An 18,693-nucleotide genomic window follows, 5' to 3' on the forward strand; every position below is an offset into this window, starting at 1 on the left:
GGAAGACACAATCTGTAATTGCCAATAGTTTTGAGACAGAAGCCGAGTTGAATTGTTCTCCTATACAACACAAGAGATGCTCCCTGTAATCAGCTCTGGCTCACAAGTGACGAACACTGAACACTCGCAGCAGGACTCCAATGGTCAATAAGATGGCAAGATCTGCACTGTTAAACACCTTGGAGAGCATACTTCTCTCTTTCTTCAGCCAAAATGAATCCCCCCCCCCTATCATTCAACAGCTTTAATCCCTACCCCCCCCCCCCCCCTTCTCTAGCCCTCTGAAATCCCCAGGCTGGGGCTAAGGCAGACGCAGAGGGTGTGTAATTTGATTCAGCATGAGTGCTGGTTGAATGGGGCGTTTCCTCTGCTTTCCTGTCAATTACAATTGTCTGATTTTATTCTGGAAGCTCAAAGTGAGGGGGGGGGGGGGGGGGGGGGGGGGGGGCTGCCACTGGCTGAAGCCCGGGTGTCCAAAGTGAAGGGGCAGCTGCAGGATGTCCCATAAAGTAGATCTGCAGGACCCCATCCACATTTTGGGGCGGTGCTTTCAAGGAGTGAAGGAGGCGCTTTGACCCAGTGTGAAAATCGAGGAATCATTATGTATGTTCGTCTTCATCATTTGGAAGAAGTAAACAGCAAATCACGCTGAAAACAGGTAACTGGGCTTTCCCCTGATAATTGTAGATAATTTATTTCTATCCTAAGCCTCCATTCATTTCACTGGCGCTGCCAAATTCAGCTAGTGTCTTTCAAATCTTGTGTGTGTGTGTGTGTGTGTGCTTAGGGACAAAAGAGGCCCCCTACTCCCCAGTAGGGATAGCTCAGAGCAGCAGAGAAGGAGAGGATAGGGGGGAGGAAGGGGCAAGAGGGAGTGGAAGGAGGGGGTCCCATTCGCCCAGCTGCATCCAGACCATCCTGCCCCTTCTGTGCTTGTAACAGTGGGGCGGGGCGGTAAAGGGCTCACTGCGGGACCCTGTCGTACCACTCATACAGCCCCAGAGTCCCCACACGGTCCGCACCTGGACCAACCCATTTGCCTAATTATGAATGAGTAGATCCGGGCCGTGTCCGAGCACTCTGCAGCCCACGCTGCTGCCGAGCGAGGACAATACGTCCCGCTCAGAAAGGCCTCGAAAGCAAACGATCAAACTGTAAGCACGAGGGGACATAAAAGCCACTCCCAAAGAAAGGAGAGAAAGAAAGGGGGCTAGGCGAGACCTCCAACTCGGGGTCACAGCTACAGTGTGCCGTGAAACACCTGCTCCTGTACAGCTTCACTAATTACGGGGGGACAGCTGGCCACTCGGAGCTCGCACATAATGCTGTTATTATTGCGGACGTGGAGCGAGGATTACAGATTTGGGACTCTGTATTTTACAGTGTCAACTATTTGAATCTGCTGCTGATTTAGGAAGCATTTTACAGTTCGACTTGGCTTCTGTCCACACTCTAATTCTCCTCTTTATTTACGGTGCACACCTCAGAGAAATGCTTGTTGACTGGGGCTCTTGCTGTGTCCTATATTGTTCAGCGACTGTGGCACGAGACAATAAAGCGCGGTTAAGGTGGCTTTGAAACACGTCTATTGGGGAGACAGACATGGAGAACTCGCCAACTGGATGAATTCCAAGGCTTTCGGCCTCACAAATTAAATCAGTGCTTTAAGCCAACCGAGGAACCACATGCTTTTCAAGTGCCACGAGTAGCAAGCATTACTGAATCTTTACAACAGTGACCAAAGTGTAATCAATGGTGACTGAAAAGAAAATGTTGCTGATACTTCATACAACTTTCATCTATCTCTGTGAATGATGATGCCAATAAAATGTTACTAGTTACCATAAATAAATGATGTAATGTCCTATTTCCTTTTAACATCAATCTGGTTAATAAGACTTTAAGGTAAAGTATGAAATAAGAGGGCCGTCTTTTCTTTACTTGTAGAGATTACAAGGCTTTGACTTGGATCAATCTATTAACGTTTTCATTTTGTTAAAATTAATATCATTTTGGACCAATTATATCAGACCACAGTCACAGTAAAAAGTAAAAGGCTGAATCTACCTTCACATCAGCTCTTGAAATTCCAAGTTATGATTGAAATTCTATTTTAGACCAAGATGATTGTAAGGTGCAATGAAAATTCTGTTTTTTCTCCTTCTAATAACAACATTGACTTTCTGGGTCAGTCAGGTGCAGATTGGGTACCTCCACAATCATCTTTTTCCTTCCATATAAACTCACTTTATGGTAAAATAAAAAAATTGAATAATAAAATGTTCACATTACTGTCTACCTCTGCCTACACTGAGATTCATGAATGAAAAACAGGAGCAGTCAAAAAACTGAAAATGCAAGGTACTATACTTCTCTTATAAACAAAACTTTTATAAAATATATATGCATATATATATATATAAAAGAAAAACTTAAAAATATTTCTTATACTTTTTAGTAAAGCAAGCAGTGCCTTCTAAAATATCTGCTTGATTGTTTGTAAATTTTCTGAAAAACAAAAAATGTGTATCATAATAATAATCATAATAACAGTAAATAATTATTGAACAAACACTGACAAAACCAATGATAAAAACTGATGTGGTTCTTAAGAGAATATTCGGATGGCCTGTGATACTTGGGTGTGGCACACTGGGCACTCCGGGTGGTTGAGCTCACAGATTCGGATGGCACACTCCATGCAGAAGAGGTTATGGCCACATGGCACCAAGGCAGCCGTCACTTTGCTTTCAAAGCAGGTCATGCATTCCCGCACTGTGGCCGGGGGCGAGTCCGGCACTGGCAGACGGCCGGGGAACCCATCGCCGGCTGAGATGGGCTCGCTGTGGGCGCGGCGGGCCTGGGCATGAGGTGAGCCGGACACAGGCACAATGCTGGTGACTGAGTTGTTGTTGTTGTTTCCACCTCCGCAAGACTCGGACAAGCCAGGGGAGAGTCTGGTCAGGGGCAGCGGGAGGCCCCCGAAGCTCTTGGAGCGCTGCTGGGCATAGAAGGCCACCTGTTTGGGGTAGTCAGGGTCGCCCCAGCTCTGGGTGCTTTCTGATCCAAAATAAGAGCAGGGCTTTTCTCCGGAGCTGGAGAAGTTGCTCTTATTGTAGATTCCCACTCCGTCGCCTCCTCCTCCTACCCCTCCAACCATGGCCTCTGAGAAGTTCTGGCGGTAGCTGCTGGTGAGAGGCTTGCGCTGGCCCCCCTGCAGCCCCCACACCTGCTGTAGCCGGCTCTCCAGACCACCGCTGCTGCCCGACGGGCTGCTGCCACCATTCGGCCCCAGACAGTCATTCTCATTATTGTGGTCATGCAGGCCTCCTGTTCGGAAGGCGATGTGTGCTTCAATCTCCTCGCGGGCCCGCTCGGCGTTGCTGGGCGACCCTGTGATTTCAAAGACAGGGTCGCGGTCCCGACTGGGAGTAACGATGTACGTGCAGGTTTGCTGCTGGATGCGTTTGATGGTGGAGCCTTTAGGCCCGACTACCAGCCCCACCACGCGGTATGGCACTCTCACCTGAATGGTGGTCTGACCGGGCAGAGGAGTGGGCGGGGAGCCGCTGAAGGAAACTCCCAGCTTGTTGCGGGAGGCCCGGAGCATGGAGAAGTGCTCTGCGGCAGAGATGATTTCGCGGCGGGCCAGGGCAACATCCTCCTTCCGGCCAGTGATTAGGAACACCGGCTCCTCTCCTCTAACGGGGGTTTTGATGTAGGTGTTGGTCTTAGCCCGCAGGGCTTTGATCTTGCAACCTGCAGAGTCAAAAACAAACATTTTAAAATAGGTAAATATGATACATCAGTTAGATAGCTTGACTAACAAATCAAGTTAACATTTTGTTATCAACCGGGGCTAATAGATATTTTAAAATGTAGATGTATTCACCAATTATGAGCAGTTTAACTTAATATGCTGCAGGTTTTTTCTGGCAAAGGATACACAGAGTAATTAACATGATTTATGAGGTTTCCAGCACTTAAGCATTAGTGCAATTATTTATTAGCCCTGAATCAGACAAACATCTTTCTAAGAGATACCTTGGTGGTGCAGAGGTATTTCCCAGCAACGACATAGCTGTTTTGCTACAGATGCACTTCCTGACCTCTCCGTGAACCTCACAGTACAGTCATCCCACATATGCTTTGTTTTTGGGCCATTTATGTTTCTACGTCTGCCCGGTTTCTGATCAGAGTGTAATAATTGACTCTATTAAGTGCTTTTAAGGGAGGTAGTGGTAGTTCATGACACATTACCTGGTACTGTAATGGGACAAAAGAGGACATACAGTAAATCTGTATTTATTTAGGAGGATTGTATTTAAGTTTAAGAGAAACATGATAAGACTCTGTTTATATTACACTCCATGAAGACTGCATCCAGCATCACTCCGGTTAAGTTTCATTCAGAAATGTAGGCAGATCCCTCATTAAGACTTCCGCATTTATTGACCACTTCTCTGCCGAGTCTTAAAGAGGGCGGTGCATCTCTTTGGACAAACAAGATCCATTAGACATCTACTCAGTGAACAAATCTGAGTTCATCTTTCCAGACTCACAACTTGCATCTCCTATCTGAAAATCACAGCAGCAGGTAGCAAAAGGTTCAAAGAGACCTTAAGTTGAAGATGAATGTCGCTCTAATGCTACTTAATAGCTCCACATTTTCCAGGAACACTCACTTCTCAGGGAGCAGAGGTACGGACAGAGGGATGGGGATGCTCTGAAGGTTTAGTATTGCTCATACCGAAAATCTGAAAATGCCCTTTGTGTTCATTGCGTGGTATTACACAAATAAACCTGTTCCTGCCAGGGATCAAAGAGTGACTGCTAAGTTCCTTTTCTCATACGACATTACCCCTTTTAATTAGTCCAACTTAAAGTATAAATGTAATTATTATCCACAACCAAAAAAGGCAACAATTAATTCAACAATACCAGGAATTTAGGTCACTAGAGTCTAATTTTAATTTTGCAACTGTTGAACTGTGATTCAAAATAAAGCCATCCTTGATTTGAGGGGCACCAGCAAAATGTAGTAGAGCATCCTGGGGAATCACTGCCTGTTACTTTGACAGGAGAAAACAATCCTATCAAACCCTTTCTTCATGGCAAGATGCTACGTTTGCCAGATATACTAGGCATGCTGTGATGTACGGTGCCGAAAACAAGGGGGTGTGCACGTCGACTAACGAAGGGCCGGAATCAAAAGCCGCTCATCTCAAATCCCCCAAAATCTGCACTTCTTCCCGGTCAAGTCAAAGGAGCCCTCTCGCTGCACTTGTCCTCACTGGATCCACCCTTCGGTTGTCTTCAGTTACCCCATTAAAATTCAAAACTTACACTTCAGAGTAAAAACAGGAGGCGCAATAAGAGACAAGGGGCAGTTAGCAGCACAAACTAAATCCAGGTTACTGCCGAAGAAGCACGAAAGGGGAGTAAACATAAGCAACCTGAGCCCATTATTGAAGACCTGTTTGTTTTCGTTGCTAGATAAATCAGGATTTGCTGAAGGTACCTTACCCACCCTGCAGTCTTTGTACTTCTCTCAGTCCAGCCCCCTATTTCTCCCTCTCCTGACAGACAACCATGTGGTATTGAGAGTGTGCAGTGAAGTGGGGCTCATGAGGAGCCCCTTGTGTTGAGCGCCAAGGCGTGACTCCCATTCTGCTTTTGGATGCTATACTGCCCTTCCGTCCCCATCCTTGTTGTTTTCTGCCCCTCTCACCCATGGGTTCATCACAACAATGGGTGCAGCCACACCAACACCACCAAGAAGCTTAAAATCCAACTTAGGTTTAAGCTTTTTAGCAGCCCCATTGTGCACAAATATGGAACTTGCATATAGTGGAAATTACCTATCCAATTAACTGCAAATAAGCACAAACATATGTTTTTTGTGTTTTCCAAAAGAGTCACAATTCCTGGAGCCACTTATCGCTGAGTCACCCTTTAAGGCCATCCCGTGTGCCAAGCAGCAACACAGTCTTAATGCGCCCCTCCCCTCACCCCCCCGACTTTCACACCTTTGTTTGACAGCTGCTGTCATTCAACTTAAGGTCTTTGTTCATTAAAAAACCTCCACGTGTAAGAAAAACGAACAAAAACCTATAACATGATTGAACTGTACAACTCCACTCAATTGAGAATAACAACAACAGAAAAAACAAGTGGAGCACGCTTGCTCTATTGTCCAATTGTGTCACTAGGGCAGTGCGCAACATAAACAACGAGCTGCCACACATATTCCATCAATCAGACTAAATGTGTAATATTTGGTTATTCTCCGAGTCATTAACTCAAAGTAAAAGACATTCCTCTCCTCGCCAGCAGCACGTTGCCTTTTTGAACAGTCTGGCGCGTCTCAGACGACAAAGGAAGTGCTCTCCGTGCTCCAGTGTGTGTCTGTGCGCTGACATTGATGGCGTGGATGTAGAATAATTCACTCAGGAGGGAACGGGGCTCTCTCCTACCTCTGTGCACAAAAAATCACTCTAAAGCAAGAAATAAACACACAGCAACGACCGACTGGTTCTAATGAGTGTAATGATGAGTACAAGAGAACTTGCTAGCCGGAAAAAGTGGGAGGCTGATGTCTCGGGGGAGTACAAAAAACACGCGAGCACACACACACACACCACTCCCTTTTCTTTGTCAAATAACACCAGGTAACAGTTAGTGAACAAAAAAACAAAGCCCACAGGAAACCACGGCGGGGATAATGCAGCACTGTTAGCGGGATAAAAGCACAAGTTTAGAGGGAAATAATTTGCAAGCCAGCGGTTTACCTTGTCTCCCCACTATTTCGGCCACATGTTCAGAGCTGGGCACTGGGACGCATTCTGTTATGTTGCAGCCTCGTCCTTTCGTCTCACTTGAGGAGCTCTCGTACAGGGCGCACAACTTGCTCTTCCCTTGGAGGATCGCCGAGTCCACGCAACCGCCGACGTTGTTCGTGTGGTTGTGGTGGTTGTTGTTATTGTTACTCCGGTCCTGTACTCCTGTTGTTGGGGCTCCGCCGCCGTCCTCGCCTTCCCCGAGCCCCAGCAGAGACAACTGGCCCAGCGCGACCCTGAGGGCACGGGAGTCGTCTTCCTCCTCGTCGGGCGGCACCAGGAGACCTTCGCCTCCGAAGCCGGAGCCAGCCAGATCCCCGGCATAGCCCCCATTTTTCTCCATGATCCCTGCTAGAACCAGCAGGCTAGGCATGGCTAACAAAAGAGTGTGTGAGACAAAGACAGGGGAAAGAGACTGGAGAAACAGCACCCGTGCCGCCTCCTCCTCACCCCCTCCTCCTTCCAATTCCCCCCTTTGCGCTAGTCCCTCCCATAGACCGGCCCCCTCTCTCTCTCTCCGCCAGACTTTCAGTACAGTAGTCTCTCTGCGAGCTCCAGGCAAACGGGACACAAGGCCGTCTGCACGATAGATGGGGCGGGCGAAGTGTTGCTCCACCCAGTCTGGTTTACACAGCTCCCCTCCTCGCCGAGATAAAACGAGCCGCCCTCCCGTTGTACCATTCCGTCTCAGGTTCCCCAGCTCATGGCATCCCAAACCGAGCAGCCCTCACGTCTCCTCTATAAAAGAAGAAAACACCTCACCGTTTACATCCCGCGCCATTGCAAACTCGTTCATAGCCCTATCTGCAGTGCAGCCTGAAAACCGCATGTAGGTGACTTATGTAAGAATAGCCCTTTAGGATGTAAACAGTTGCGTATGAAAAGGTGCTTGTTCGGTGCGCACATGGTCCTCTGTTGCTGCTTCTGCTGCTGAAAAGACAACTTTATCAGTTGATAAAAACGTGCATCTCCTTATTCTAAGAGGGGGAGCGTGGACCATATGACATGATTTTTTTGGGGGAGTAAAGGAGTTTGGACATTTTGGGGGGGTCCGCCCACCTCCATGTAACCGTGCTTTGCGGCAGGTCACCGCGTTGTTGTCTCCGGCGCCGTTGCGCATGAGGATGTTATGTATAGGAGGGAAATAGGGTGTCTGGGGGGCGGGGTGAGGGGCTGTATACGCGGAGGAGAGGAGAAAGGGAGTTGTCAGACAGGCGTTGCAGACCCTATGCAGCGGGGGAATATCAGAAAAGCCCTCGCACATTTCCCGTTAAAAAAAGGGTTTGCAGCAGCCCGGTGAACAAAGAACCGCGCTGCTCGCGTATAGACTCCCCAAGATGTCCTCGACAGAAACCACGCCTGACGGCATGGTTGTAGTACAACACAAAGACTCAAACTGCAGTAATGAAAATAGTATTATTATTGAATTAAAAAAATATATATTAATACAGATATTGTATTTTTGTCACACCCCTTTCCTTTTAAGAGATGTATAAGGTTTCAAACTGGTAGCAAAGTACCCAGAACTTCCCTTAATTTTAATAACATTCTGTACATTTGGATTTATCAGTAGTAAAAAAAATATGAAGAAGAAAATAAAAAGTGGGAGCACTTCTCATATGACATCATTATTTTCAGTGAGTGAGTTTTAAATTATTATTACACTTGGGTCACCACCCTAAATAAAGCTTTCAGGATACATTGGACCCGGTCTATTAATTGCCACGCAGTGCTGAGCAACAACTAATGTCCATGTTTTCAGCTTTTCTCATACTGTCAGTCTAACTCAAGATTAGCATTATCATCACCATCTGTGCATTTGCATGGTGGGATGTATAGCCCACCATGTTGCATAAGGCTTCCTGAATGACAAGGCGAACTCTGGGGATGTTTTAGAAAGCATTAGATGGTCTACTGCATCACTGTGTTTGTTTTAATTTCTCACCCCCTAGAAAATAGATAGGCTTACATTTATATACGTGACAAACTGAGTTGATGTTTACTGATATTTAAAATGCAGTTAGAGAAAATATCCGTGAAATCTCTTGATGTGTTTCCTGGTGTTCCCAAGGGATGTTTTAAATTCACTCTGTAGATACTTGTGCAGTTTAACCCCATCTAATTAAATTCAATTTAATATTCCACATCACATGTGTTTCCCCTGCACTTTAACTGGGTTACAACTGTAATGACAAAAACAAACACACAGTCTACCATTTTGGCTTATATGACAGACTGAGCATGGCATGTGACTCTTTTAGAGTGATCAGCGTGAATATTTTAGCATGTTTGAGTGACAACGCCTTCTGCCTTTTAATGACACAGAATGGAGCAACAATATAATATTACATTTTCCAGGTCTGAATACAAAAAAACAATACAAGTGTTGTAATAAGATGGTACCAGAAAGATAGAGCAGGTGTATTTATATTGATAATTAGAGTAGACTCGCTCTCTGGGTGCCAATCAGGAAGGGGTGCGTTCCCTAAGGGTGTGCTGCAGATGAGAACTCACAGGGAGACTCCTGGTGTGAGTCCAGGATTAAAACCTCCACACTCCAACCAATAACAAGAATACAATAATTAAAAAAAACAGCAGCAGGAGGATTGCGTGATGTATGAAGGGCCAGAGGGTGGGCTCAGGCAGTCTGCCCCCAATCCCCACCCTATAGTGGAGAGGCCAGAGGATTGGGTGAGAGCATGGTGAGGACGGGACGAGCAGCCTCTCAGTGAGGCAGACAGTATGCCAGTGTGTCCAGGAGGTCGTCTGGATATCCATTAAAAGGGGTCTGCTGGGACTCCAGAGCCCCAATCAATAGATAGGATGGATCTGGGATAGTGCCGCCCCCCCCCCCTTCCTCTGCCTGGATGTGTGAGTCTGGTGTGGCCTGATGCTGTTGTACCACATAACCTTTGTGACCATGAACTAAACCGTCTGCGCGCTGTGAATGGACCACAGCAGATCTGCTCTTCATTCACTGTCTATAGCTGTGGGCTACAATTGTCATTTGTACGTGTGTGTGTGTGTGTGTGTGTGTGTGTGTGTGTGTGTGTGTGTGTGTGTGTGTGTGTGTGTGTGGGGGTGTGTGTGTGTGTGTGTGTGTGTGTGTGTGTGTGTGTGTGTGTGTGTGTGTGTGTGTGTGTGTGTGTGTGTGTGTGTGTGTGTGTGTGTGTGTGTGTGTGTGTGTGTGTGTGTGTGTGTGTGTGTGTGTGTGTGTGTGAGCTGCAGGATACATGTGAAACCCATGAGTGCTGAGGTCATGTTACTTGCACATAAAAAAACCTCAATGATCTTGACCATCTGGTCGTCACACCAGTGCTGTTTCTCCTTTCCCCCTGATGAAGGGGAAAGGCTAACTGGCATCTTTGGGGACACGCTGTGGTTTACTGTGCCGCAGAGACACACACCATCCTCTTTGTCCAGGAGCCCGTGCAAATATCCCTTTCACCTATATGGACAGTATCTGTCTCTCACGAGGACAGGCTTAATAGGCTGTAAAGACACGTCTAAGAATCCCTAAAGGACATCCCTTTGACTTCCATGGCCAGATGTCCTTTTCAATACTTTTGTGATGCCCCGCTGTCTCTTGAATGAGGCTTCTGCGAGCACAAAGGGACATGTTGGCTAAGCACCACGTGCTGATGCCATAGTGAGCGGGCTCTCAGGGATGATGTAAGACTGCATGCAAATGATACCACATCTTGTGCTTTAAAGCTGACGAGAGCCCTGAAGTTGATCAGCTGACCAGATAACACTAAATCCAGAGGCCACTTGTGTGTGGGGTTTTCCCTCCTCTATTGTTGTTCTTCTTTTATTTGGTTGCTCATTTATGTTTGTTTTTATTGGTTGTAAGCTTTTTCCACTGAGGATAGGGCAGCAGCAACAGAAGTTCTTACAGACAGACTGCACATAATCATGATACAATAAAACAAAATACAAAACAAGCAAACAATATTTTAATAAAACAGATGAAAAATCGGGTTTCGAGAGGAAGTACAACTGAAATGAAAATAACCCATCACACACAGAGTGTTTCTTTCTCAGTGTTCGTGCAGGTTCACCCCCATGCAGGGACCCTGATGAAGAGGCCTTTTCATCACAAACTCGGTTCCATATTTGTCGTACGTCAGCAAGAATCTCTACACCAAGCTCTGCTTTCAATATCAGAAAAAGTGGAGTTCAAAGTGTACGTTAATCTCACAGATTTTAAACTTCTATTGGGTATGCTTTTTCATTTGCACAATGCTTTACGATTTTCTCAGTGAGCAGTGTGGCCCATGAGTACACTTACTCCTGTTTGTCTGTGTGAGTGAGACAGCTCAGAGCCTTACCTCCATCTTTGGCTGTATGTCATAGGGCTACAACAGTCTTTTATTATTGATTCATCTATTAGTCTTTTTCATCAGCAAAAATTCAATATTTAGCCTTTTGAAATAGTGAAAAATGCTGATTTCCAGAGCCCAACTTGACATGTGGATATTGCTTGTTTTTTCCCGATAAATGGTCCATAAGATGTTTATAATGATATGATACAGAATCAAACGGCTTCACATTAGAGAAGCTAGAACCAGAGTTTGTTTGACAAATTTACAAAAAAACAAAATCCATTATGAAAATCACTGTTAATGCAATTTCATTTTGTGTTTTTCTTTATTGTTTCAGTGTTTCCTTGGTTTAACAAACATCTCTGTAGCTTTGTTCCCCTGCAGTGAAATACTGACATGCATGAAGCTGTTGACACGCACACAATTACCTCACCCTCTAACAACAAACGCACACACACTCTCATACACACACACACACAAACTGGGGTGTTGTGATTGGAAAGGCTGGTGTCAGTTGGGAATATGAGTCAGGTAGTATGACTTCATTGCTTTTTACAGGGTATTAGGTCATCTCTCTCACTGTCTCCCCCCCCCCCTCCTCCCCCCCTCCATCTCTCTAATCACATTGGTGCTGTACAGCCAGTGACACGCCTAGTGATGAGTAAGGCTCACCTCACCTCCTGCTTCCAGTACGCTGGTGATCTCACACACGTCACTGACAGCTTTGAACTCAAGAGTCGTGCTATGTTGTGGCTTTAATCTTTACATTCATGTTTTACCAGCAGACTATGGTTCCCGTTGATTTGGACATTGTTTTTACTTTACACAATGAAATATTGCATTTTTTCCATCTGCTAAAGGATTAAGTCACTGGGTCAGTATCACACTGTAAAGATACTGATTGGGTCACATTTGTATTATGTAAATTCTGTCAGTGAAGTCGGATGGCTTGCTAGAAATAAACCCCCCAACAACTGATTGCACGTGAAGGCGCTTTAATTCACTTCTAAATTCAGTTGTGTTTGTATCAAATAACATACCAAGTAGAGAAGCTTTTAAAACCTTTTCAGATGTGTATTATGCTTGATGGAAAGTCATTAAGTACCTTTACACAACTAGTACAACTTCATAAAACTCAGCCATACTTGAGTTTTGTATTTCACATCAAATATTCCACATGTGTTACTTCATAGATTTAAAAAAGGATACAGATTTGTACCAGAGCATCAGAAAATTATTTGTATTATTAGTTCGATCATGCAATAATTACGGGGTTACAGATGACAAACTTTCCTCAGGTGCAGATGTAGTACCAAAGTCAAGACAATCACAGCACATTATCTTGCCTTGTTTTCTCTGAGATCTTCATACCTCCTGTTCCATCATTTATGAACATTATGAATGTAAACAAAACATTTACAGCTCAGTAACACGGGTCATGTAAAATTCATGTTCATCTCTTACATAATGATAAGCATATCGGAAAAGAGCTACGTAAATGATCTTCAGCAGCATATTCGAGTTTTTATTTTTTTATTTGTGTTTATTTGTTTGTGTTTAGAATGAGTTTAGGATCATGGGGAATTAAACTGACTGCTTTTAAACTGGCCCATCTGTACAGCTCAATAGTGGCAGCCTTGAGGAATAGTTGTATGGTGCTTTCTTGGAAAGCCGGTTTAATTAGATTATCAATTTATGTGAAATCCAGCTCGGTCACAATCATTGCCAAAGTGGAGTCCATGTGGATTGATAACAGGTTTCTGAATTGTGATGTACTATTTGATCATATTTCTGTATAATTGAGATACTTAAAGGCCCATGCATTAAAAAAATGTACTCATTATGCAGAATGGCCCATTTGAGAATTATATAAATATATCGGCCTATATTACTGGATTTTAATTAGCGATGCATTAATGTGTTCATTACTTTGACTTCAACATTTGAATGAATTAACCTATGGTTAACCCAGTAACTAAAGCTGTCACAGAAATGAAGGCCTACTGGAGTAAGAAATGGACCTTTGGGATGCAGTGTAGTAGAAGTAAGACATTGCATAAAATGGTAATACCAAAGTTAAATGACAAGAACATTTATTTCTTTATTATGTTTTTGTGTATTTATTTTCACTTTCTTTAATATTTGTTATTTATATATTAATTTGTTCGTGCTCTGATAATCCCGTCCAGTTGAGCGTGAGTAATGGCCGCCAGGTGGCGCCGGCAGGCTGCATTGTAATTAGCAGAAGATTGGCAGTCTAATCAGGTGTGTTGATTTGCAGGTGGTTGCTGGTTGCTGGCTGCCTGTCTGTTCGGCTCACATGAGTTCACCCTCACCAATTTGTTCAAAGCAAAACCAGGATTAACTCGATTGACGACATTTTGAAAGGTCAATATAGACGTCGGAAAGGACGGGACGTATTTCAAACCACCGAAGAAAAGCGTTTCCAAAAATAGACGGTAAGATTCTTAAGTCAATAATGTCACAGTGTATACCTCCAGAAGTTGCTTATATGTTTTGTTTTGAGGCATTGTTTTTTAAAGGAGACGAGCAGACAGGGTGGTGAACTAACTCGTGAACTCAATGACCGATTTGCAGGCATACGTTTCCATTCAGTGTGTCAGCCAGTGGGGGGCGCTTAGTATCCTCTGTGTGTGTGAATGACTGCATGTGACCGGCAGACAGCAGCATGGCCGACAGGGGGCGACAGAGAGAATCAGCTGCTCCATTATTCATGAGCAGAAACACTACAGGGACCGACAACCAGGGGGGGAGACGTATTCATATCCATTTTTAAAGTATAATACACAGAGGTGGGAGGAGTACTCATATCTTGTATTACAGTAAACTTATAGATACCAGAGTGTAAGAATACTCTGTTACAAGTAAAAAGCCCTTACTCGTGTAAAAGTACAAAAGGATTGGCATCAAACTATAGCCTACTTACAGGTACCAATAGTAAAAGTACCCATTATGCAGATTTACCCATTTCAGCTAAATAGAAATGATATGTTTTGATTATAATTACTGATGCAATAAAACTGCATGCATACAATATATGCATTACACTGTTTTCCTCTCAATTGTAGTTGGGTAGAAACAACAATTGAAATACTTGATTGAAAGTACAAGTATGTTTTTGGATTGGTATTCTGTATAATTGTCCGTTAGATTTAACTGCTGCAGGTGTTTAATTTTGTGCTTAATTAAACCTCTGTATGCTGTTTGGTAGTTTAATCGACAACAATGTATCTATTCTTGTTCTGTATTCCTATAAGAACCATTTTTTTCTTCTGCAGATTAAAATATCCAACAGTTTATGAAAATTAGATTTGCACAAACCCACATTTACATAATTCAAAAGTAATATTAAACCAAACACATCACATATCATATTAAAACTCTTGATGGGAAACATTTTACTGTACTATTACTTTCCATTCTATAAATACAAGATAGACTTGACTAATGCCCACAAGGAGTAAAGATCACGAAATAAAACAGTATTGAATTAATGGATCTTATTTTACCTATTTTATACAGTTGGGTGGTTGAATCATTTATGTGCTTTTTATAGTTTTTTAAAACGTAATCTGAATGTAAATCTAGCTGACAAATAAATACAGCAGATGTAAAATGCAGTAAGGTAGCAGTGAAGTAACATCAACAACAACTATATAATTGTTGTACTAAAATGAATTGGTTAGTTTTGCCACTGATATGTTTATTTTGGCAAATTACAAATAATATTGGACATACATGTTAGATAAAACAAAATATGTTGGTGGGAGCAGGTGTGGATCCAGATGTGAGACACACTTTAAAGCCACAGTAGTTGAGAATTGTTCCATATACAGTTTCCTCCAGGGATAGTCACTTCCTCGTGTTGGCGAATGAAGTAAACAGACACGTTTTGGATGGCTTACATCCGTTTAGACTTAGACGCACCCAAGAAAAAAAGATCCCTCATTAAGATAACACAGTTGGTACTCAGTGGTTTTTTGTCCTCCTATCCAGTGGCGGTTCTAGACCAATTTGACTGGGGGGGCCACTGAGGGGCCAGTTATTTTCTTAGGGGGGCACAATAAATGCAGGACGAAAAAGAGAACTAGACAGTATGTAGTAATTGCGTATAAGATAACAATGCAATACAGTTATTGGTATTTGTTTTAGTACACTTATTTATTTCAGATATATCTTATAGTTATTACTGTTAGCTTCAGCTTAAGTTATAGTACAATTTTTGCTCTAACACCATATCATATTTATATAAAAATAAAGGCAATGAACAGCAGAGAGGGGGAGAGCACAGTCGTGAACTGTCAACGGGGGGCGGGCATGGGGGCGGGGCGCAAGCTCGTGAACTGTTAGCGGCGTGCTATGCATGCCCACTGCACCTCGCGGGCATGTGCACAGCGTAAAGCCAAAACTCACAGACATTTCAATGATTTGTACTAGTGGTCCGATATTGGGAATTATGACGTCATCCCGATAAACCCGATACAAGTATTAATAGCCCCGATAATATACAATATATTTTTTGGGTGAAAAAAAAGAAACAAATACTGCGGTGTGGGTGGATTGGGATGAGGGGCGCTTGTTTTTCACTCGGCTCCTCCCGTTTTGCCAGTACTGTGGTATTAGTGGTTTAGGAAGAGGGGAGTTTTTCACAAATCCAGCGCTCCCTAACTCACGCCTGGCTGTGATGTAAATGGTGTGCGGCCGTGAAGCCAGGACAGTAAACAAACATGTCGTCGGTAGTATGGGACTATTTCAAAGTTTCAGAGTTAGATAGTTCGCTTGCTATTTGTATTAACAAATGCAATGCAGAAGTTCCACGAGGAGGGAAAAAGGCAACGAGCTACAATACTTCCAACCTGATCAGTCACCTGAAACATCGCCATCGCTACGATGGTGTGTTAAAAGCGTACGAAGACGCCTGCGCTGCTAAAATAGCGACGAATCCAAAGCCAGCTGCAAAGGCACCGGGGCTTTTACCTATCGACGAGGCTTTTGAAAAAGACAAGAACTTTATTTGGGAAAATAAATATGGTCACTTTGAAGAGTCCAAACTGTTCTTGGCTTTGTTTTGTTCATAGTAGTAATGCTCATGTCATTTGCTCACTACTAGCCTTTTTTACCACTAGAACCGCCCCTGCTCCTATCCCTGAACAATATGAAGAATTATACAAAATAATTTACATAAGACTAAAGGTTGGCGTGATCATGTTGTGAATAATTTGCATGGTAGGCAAAACAAAGACACACAAAGCAACACTTTTGTAATGTTATGCTGCATGGTATACGTGTAGAAATGGACAGAATATGCAACTAATATTTAACTTTACTTTGAAAAGCAAACTGGATTTTTGAAGTCTAACCAGCAGACTCTTGTGCGCTTGACATTGATATGTAAACTGTCTTTTTTCAATGAATGATCAATGCACATTGTGTGAACTACAAAGGTCTTTGAACAGCAGAGATAACAAAGTGAGAGACTGCTCTATCATTATAGCTGCTGCTGTGGTACAAAGCACACTGAAGGACAATCAACGTGTTTCTCTGTAACCGACTCGTCGATTGTCAAATAATACATTAACTGTTAAATTATATAAATTAGTAATCTTTCTTTAGCTGCGTTATCTGAAAACGAATCAAGATCGGAGATATCCTGTACATCTGTGCAGGAAAGGGAGATAATGGAGGAAAGCGAGCAGCTCCTTAGGTTTTAAACTGGAATGGGTGGACTGTTTATAGTAGCCTAATACTTCTGAAAAAAATCTTAAGAGTTTCCTCCCACACCAAATATTCTCATACTCAAATCCTTCCTTGTCATTGCACATTTTTTCCCAGGTGAGCAGCCAGTCAGTGGCTCATAATGGAGAAATAAAACATTTACATTGCACAACAGGCACGCCTTGTTAACTGCTGCCCTCTTGGAATGCTGCGAGGGCAAACAACAAGTCGGGGGGAAGCTGCCTGCTAACACAGTGTTCAGTACTCGTCTTGTGTATGTAGCTGCATCAGGGTCTGTCATGCCTGCTCCTGTCTTCCCTCTTGATGAGTGAGTAGATCTGGGATTCATACTTCAAGTCTGGTGGCCAAAGAATGCATGGGTAATGAACCTTGAACCTTGAATGGTTCATAAAGCAGCATTCAAATACAACTAATTCATTATTGCAGTCTTGTTCAATCACCTGGGAAGCATGTCAATTGATGCCCCTTTCTGTTGCAGGGATCGTGTTTGCATCGCTAAGCATTTCTGTTTCATCATGATCGGATTTGTGATATGCAGATTTGATTATTATTGGTGCACACAGACGGCACAAGAAGAGCTCCGAATGTTTGGACAGTTGTAGAAAAGCTTTTTTTAAGAAAGATGCTCAAACTGCCAGCCGGGCATTCTTGTCTTTGTGTGATTGCCATGGAAACACACAAACTTAAACTGGAAGGAAAAAGAAAGAGGGAGAGGTAGAGAGGCGGGGCCGAACAAGTGAGCTGTTTGTGTCGGGATGTGTGAGTCAGAGGCAGCTTCAGAGGCTGACTGCTCCTTTCCACTGGAAGGCCACACTGCAGCCCGCATACTCCCTGAGCCACTGGGCCTGCCCCATGCCCAAAAACAGAGATGCTGTCTTGCCCCTTGTTTAACCACACGCACACGTGCACACACACACACACACACACACACACACACACACACACACACACACACACACACACACACACACACACACACACACACACACACACACACACACACACACACACACACACACACACACACACACACACACACACACACACACACACACACACACACACACACACACACAGATAGACTAACCTCCATTTCCATGGTGAGAAGATTCATACACACACAGAACACGTCTGCATCAGAACTTGATTGGACCTGTGACTCTATTAACTCCACCCCGAGGAAATATATATAAGACCAGAATCAACTTGGTTTGAGTGTCAGACCTTTAGACATTCAAGATGACTTGTGGGAATTATTCTTTCACTCACTGGGAATATGACGCAGCATATTTGAGGACCTTTTCCTCCCTGGATTCAGTGGAGGAGATTGCCGAGAGGTTATTTTTCTGCCATGGATGAGAAAAACACAACGCTGCTATAAGGTGATGAAGGATTTCCATGCACTTTGGACTCGTTTTATAACTTTGCGATGTGACTTTGTTTTTGCCAAGGTCACCTCTGCTGCTTACAGTATTATTTGTTCTGATAAAACTGAAAGTGAATTTCTTCCTCCATTTAGCTTTCGAACCGGCTGTCAAAGCTGTTTTTAAGCCAAAGTGTGCAAATAATGTGTTCTCCATAGCAGCAGGGTGAGAGTCGCACATTCACACACTTTTACCCACCTGGGAGCTGTTCAGTATCATCATGTCGCTGCGATTTATTGACAGACCACTTGCAGCAGGCGCTGAGGTCAGTGTGTCTGCGAGGGCTCTGCCTGAGTGAAATGAGAAAGGGAAAGATAGGGCCAGTGCAGGGAGAGATAAAGCTCAGCA

The 18,693-nt window shown here is 43.8% G+C and overlaps 2 protein-coding genes and 1 long non-coding RNA gene across 7 annotated transcripts in view; 1 reads left to right on the plus strand and 2 right to left on the minus strand.

The window, feature by feature from the left end:
- Positions 1-2,482: 2,482 nt before the first annotated feature.
- Positions 2,483-7,274, minus strand: mex3a (mex-3 RNA binding family member A). Its single transcript, XM_034101732.1, has 2 exons — positions 6,792-7,274; positions 2,483-3,759 (listed from the first exon to the last, which is right to left on the minus strand). Exons 1-2 carry the CDS (start codon positions 7,210-7,212, stop codon positions 2,609-2,611), a joined length of 1,572 nt encoding a protein of 523 aa, XP_033957623.1. The 5' UTR covers positions 7,213-7,274; the 3' UTR covers positions 2,483-2,608.
- Positions 7,275-7,360: 86 nt separating this feature from the next.
- On the minus strand, positions 7,361-18,632 carry LOC117460243 (uncharacterized). Its single transcript, XR_004553623.1, has 3 exons — positions 18,544-18,632; positions 18,191-18,267; positions 7,361-7,577 (listed from the first exon to the last, which is right to left on the minus strand). It is a non-coding gene; the product is annotated as an uncharacterized lncRNA (long non-coding RNA).
- LOC117460242 (lamin-A-like) overlaps positions 13,441-18,693 on the plus strand; it is a 37,166-nt gene continuing 31,913 nt past the window's right edge. For 3 of the 5 annotated variants that reach the window (XM_034101527.2, XM_034101528.2, XM_034101531.2), the window contains exon 1: positions 13,441-13,623. The gene's annotated coding sequence lies outside the window, so the exon portion shown is untranslated. Of the gene's footprint in view, positions 13,624-17,165; positions 17,229-18,224; positions 18,304-18,693 lie in introns of those variants that run through there. The other 2 variants (XM_034101529.2, XM_034101530.2) reach the window with 2 other exon arrangements.

Source organism: Pseudochaenichthys georgianus, chromosome 16 (assembly GCF_902827115.2).
Source record: "Pseudochaenichthys georgianus chromosome 16, fPseGeo1.2, whole genome shotgun sequence".
NCBI classification, from domain to species: Eukaryota; Metazoa; Chordata; class Actinopteri; order Perciformes; family Channichthyidae; genus Pseudochaenichthys; species Pseudochaenichthys georgianus.

What these genes read in the sequence shown, in the direction of transcription:
- mex3a (XM_034101732.1), bottom strand. Translation starts at nt 7,212, where the DNA reads ATGCCTAGCCTGCTGGTTCTAGCAGGGATCATGGAGAAAAATGGGGGC. An exon ending in CGAAATAGTGGGGAGACAAG is followed by an intron (nt 3,760 to 6,791) that starts GTAAACCGCTGG and finishes TTGACTCTGCAG; the next exon opens with GTTGCAAGATCAAAGCCCTG.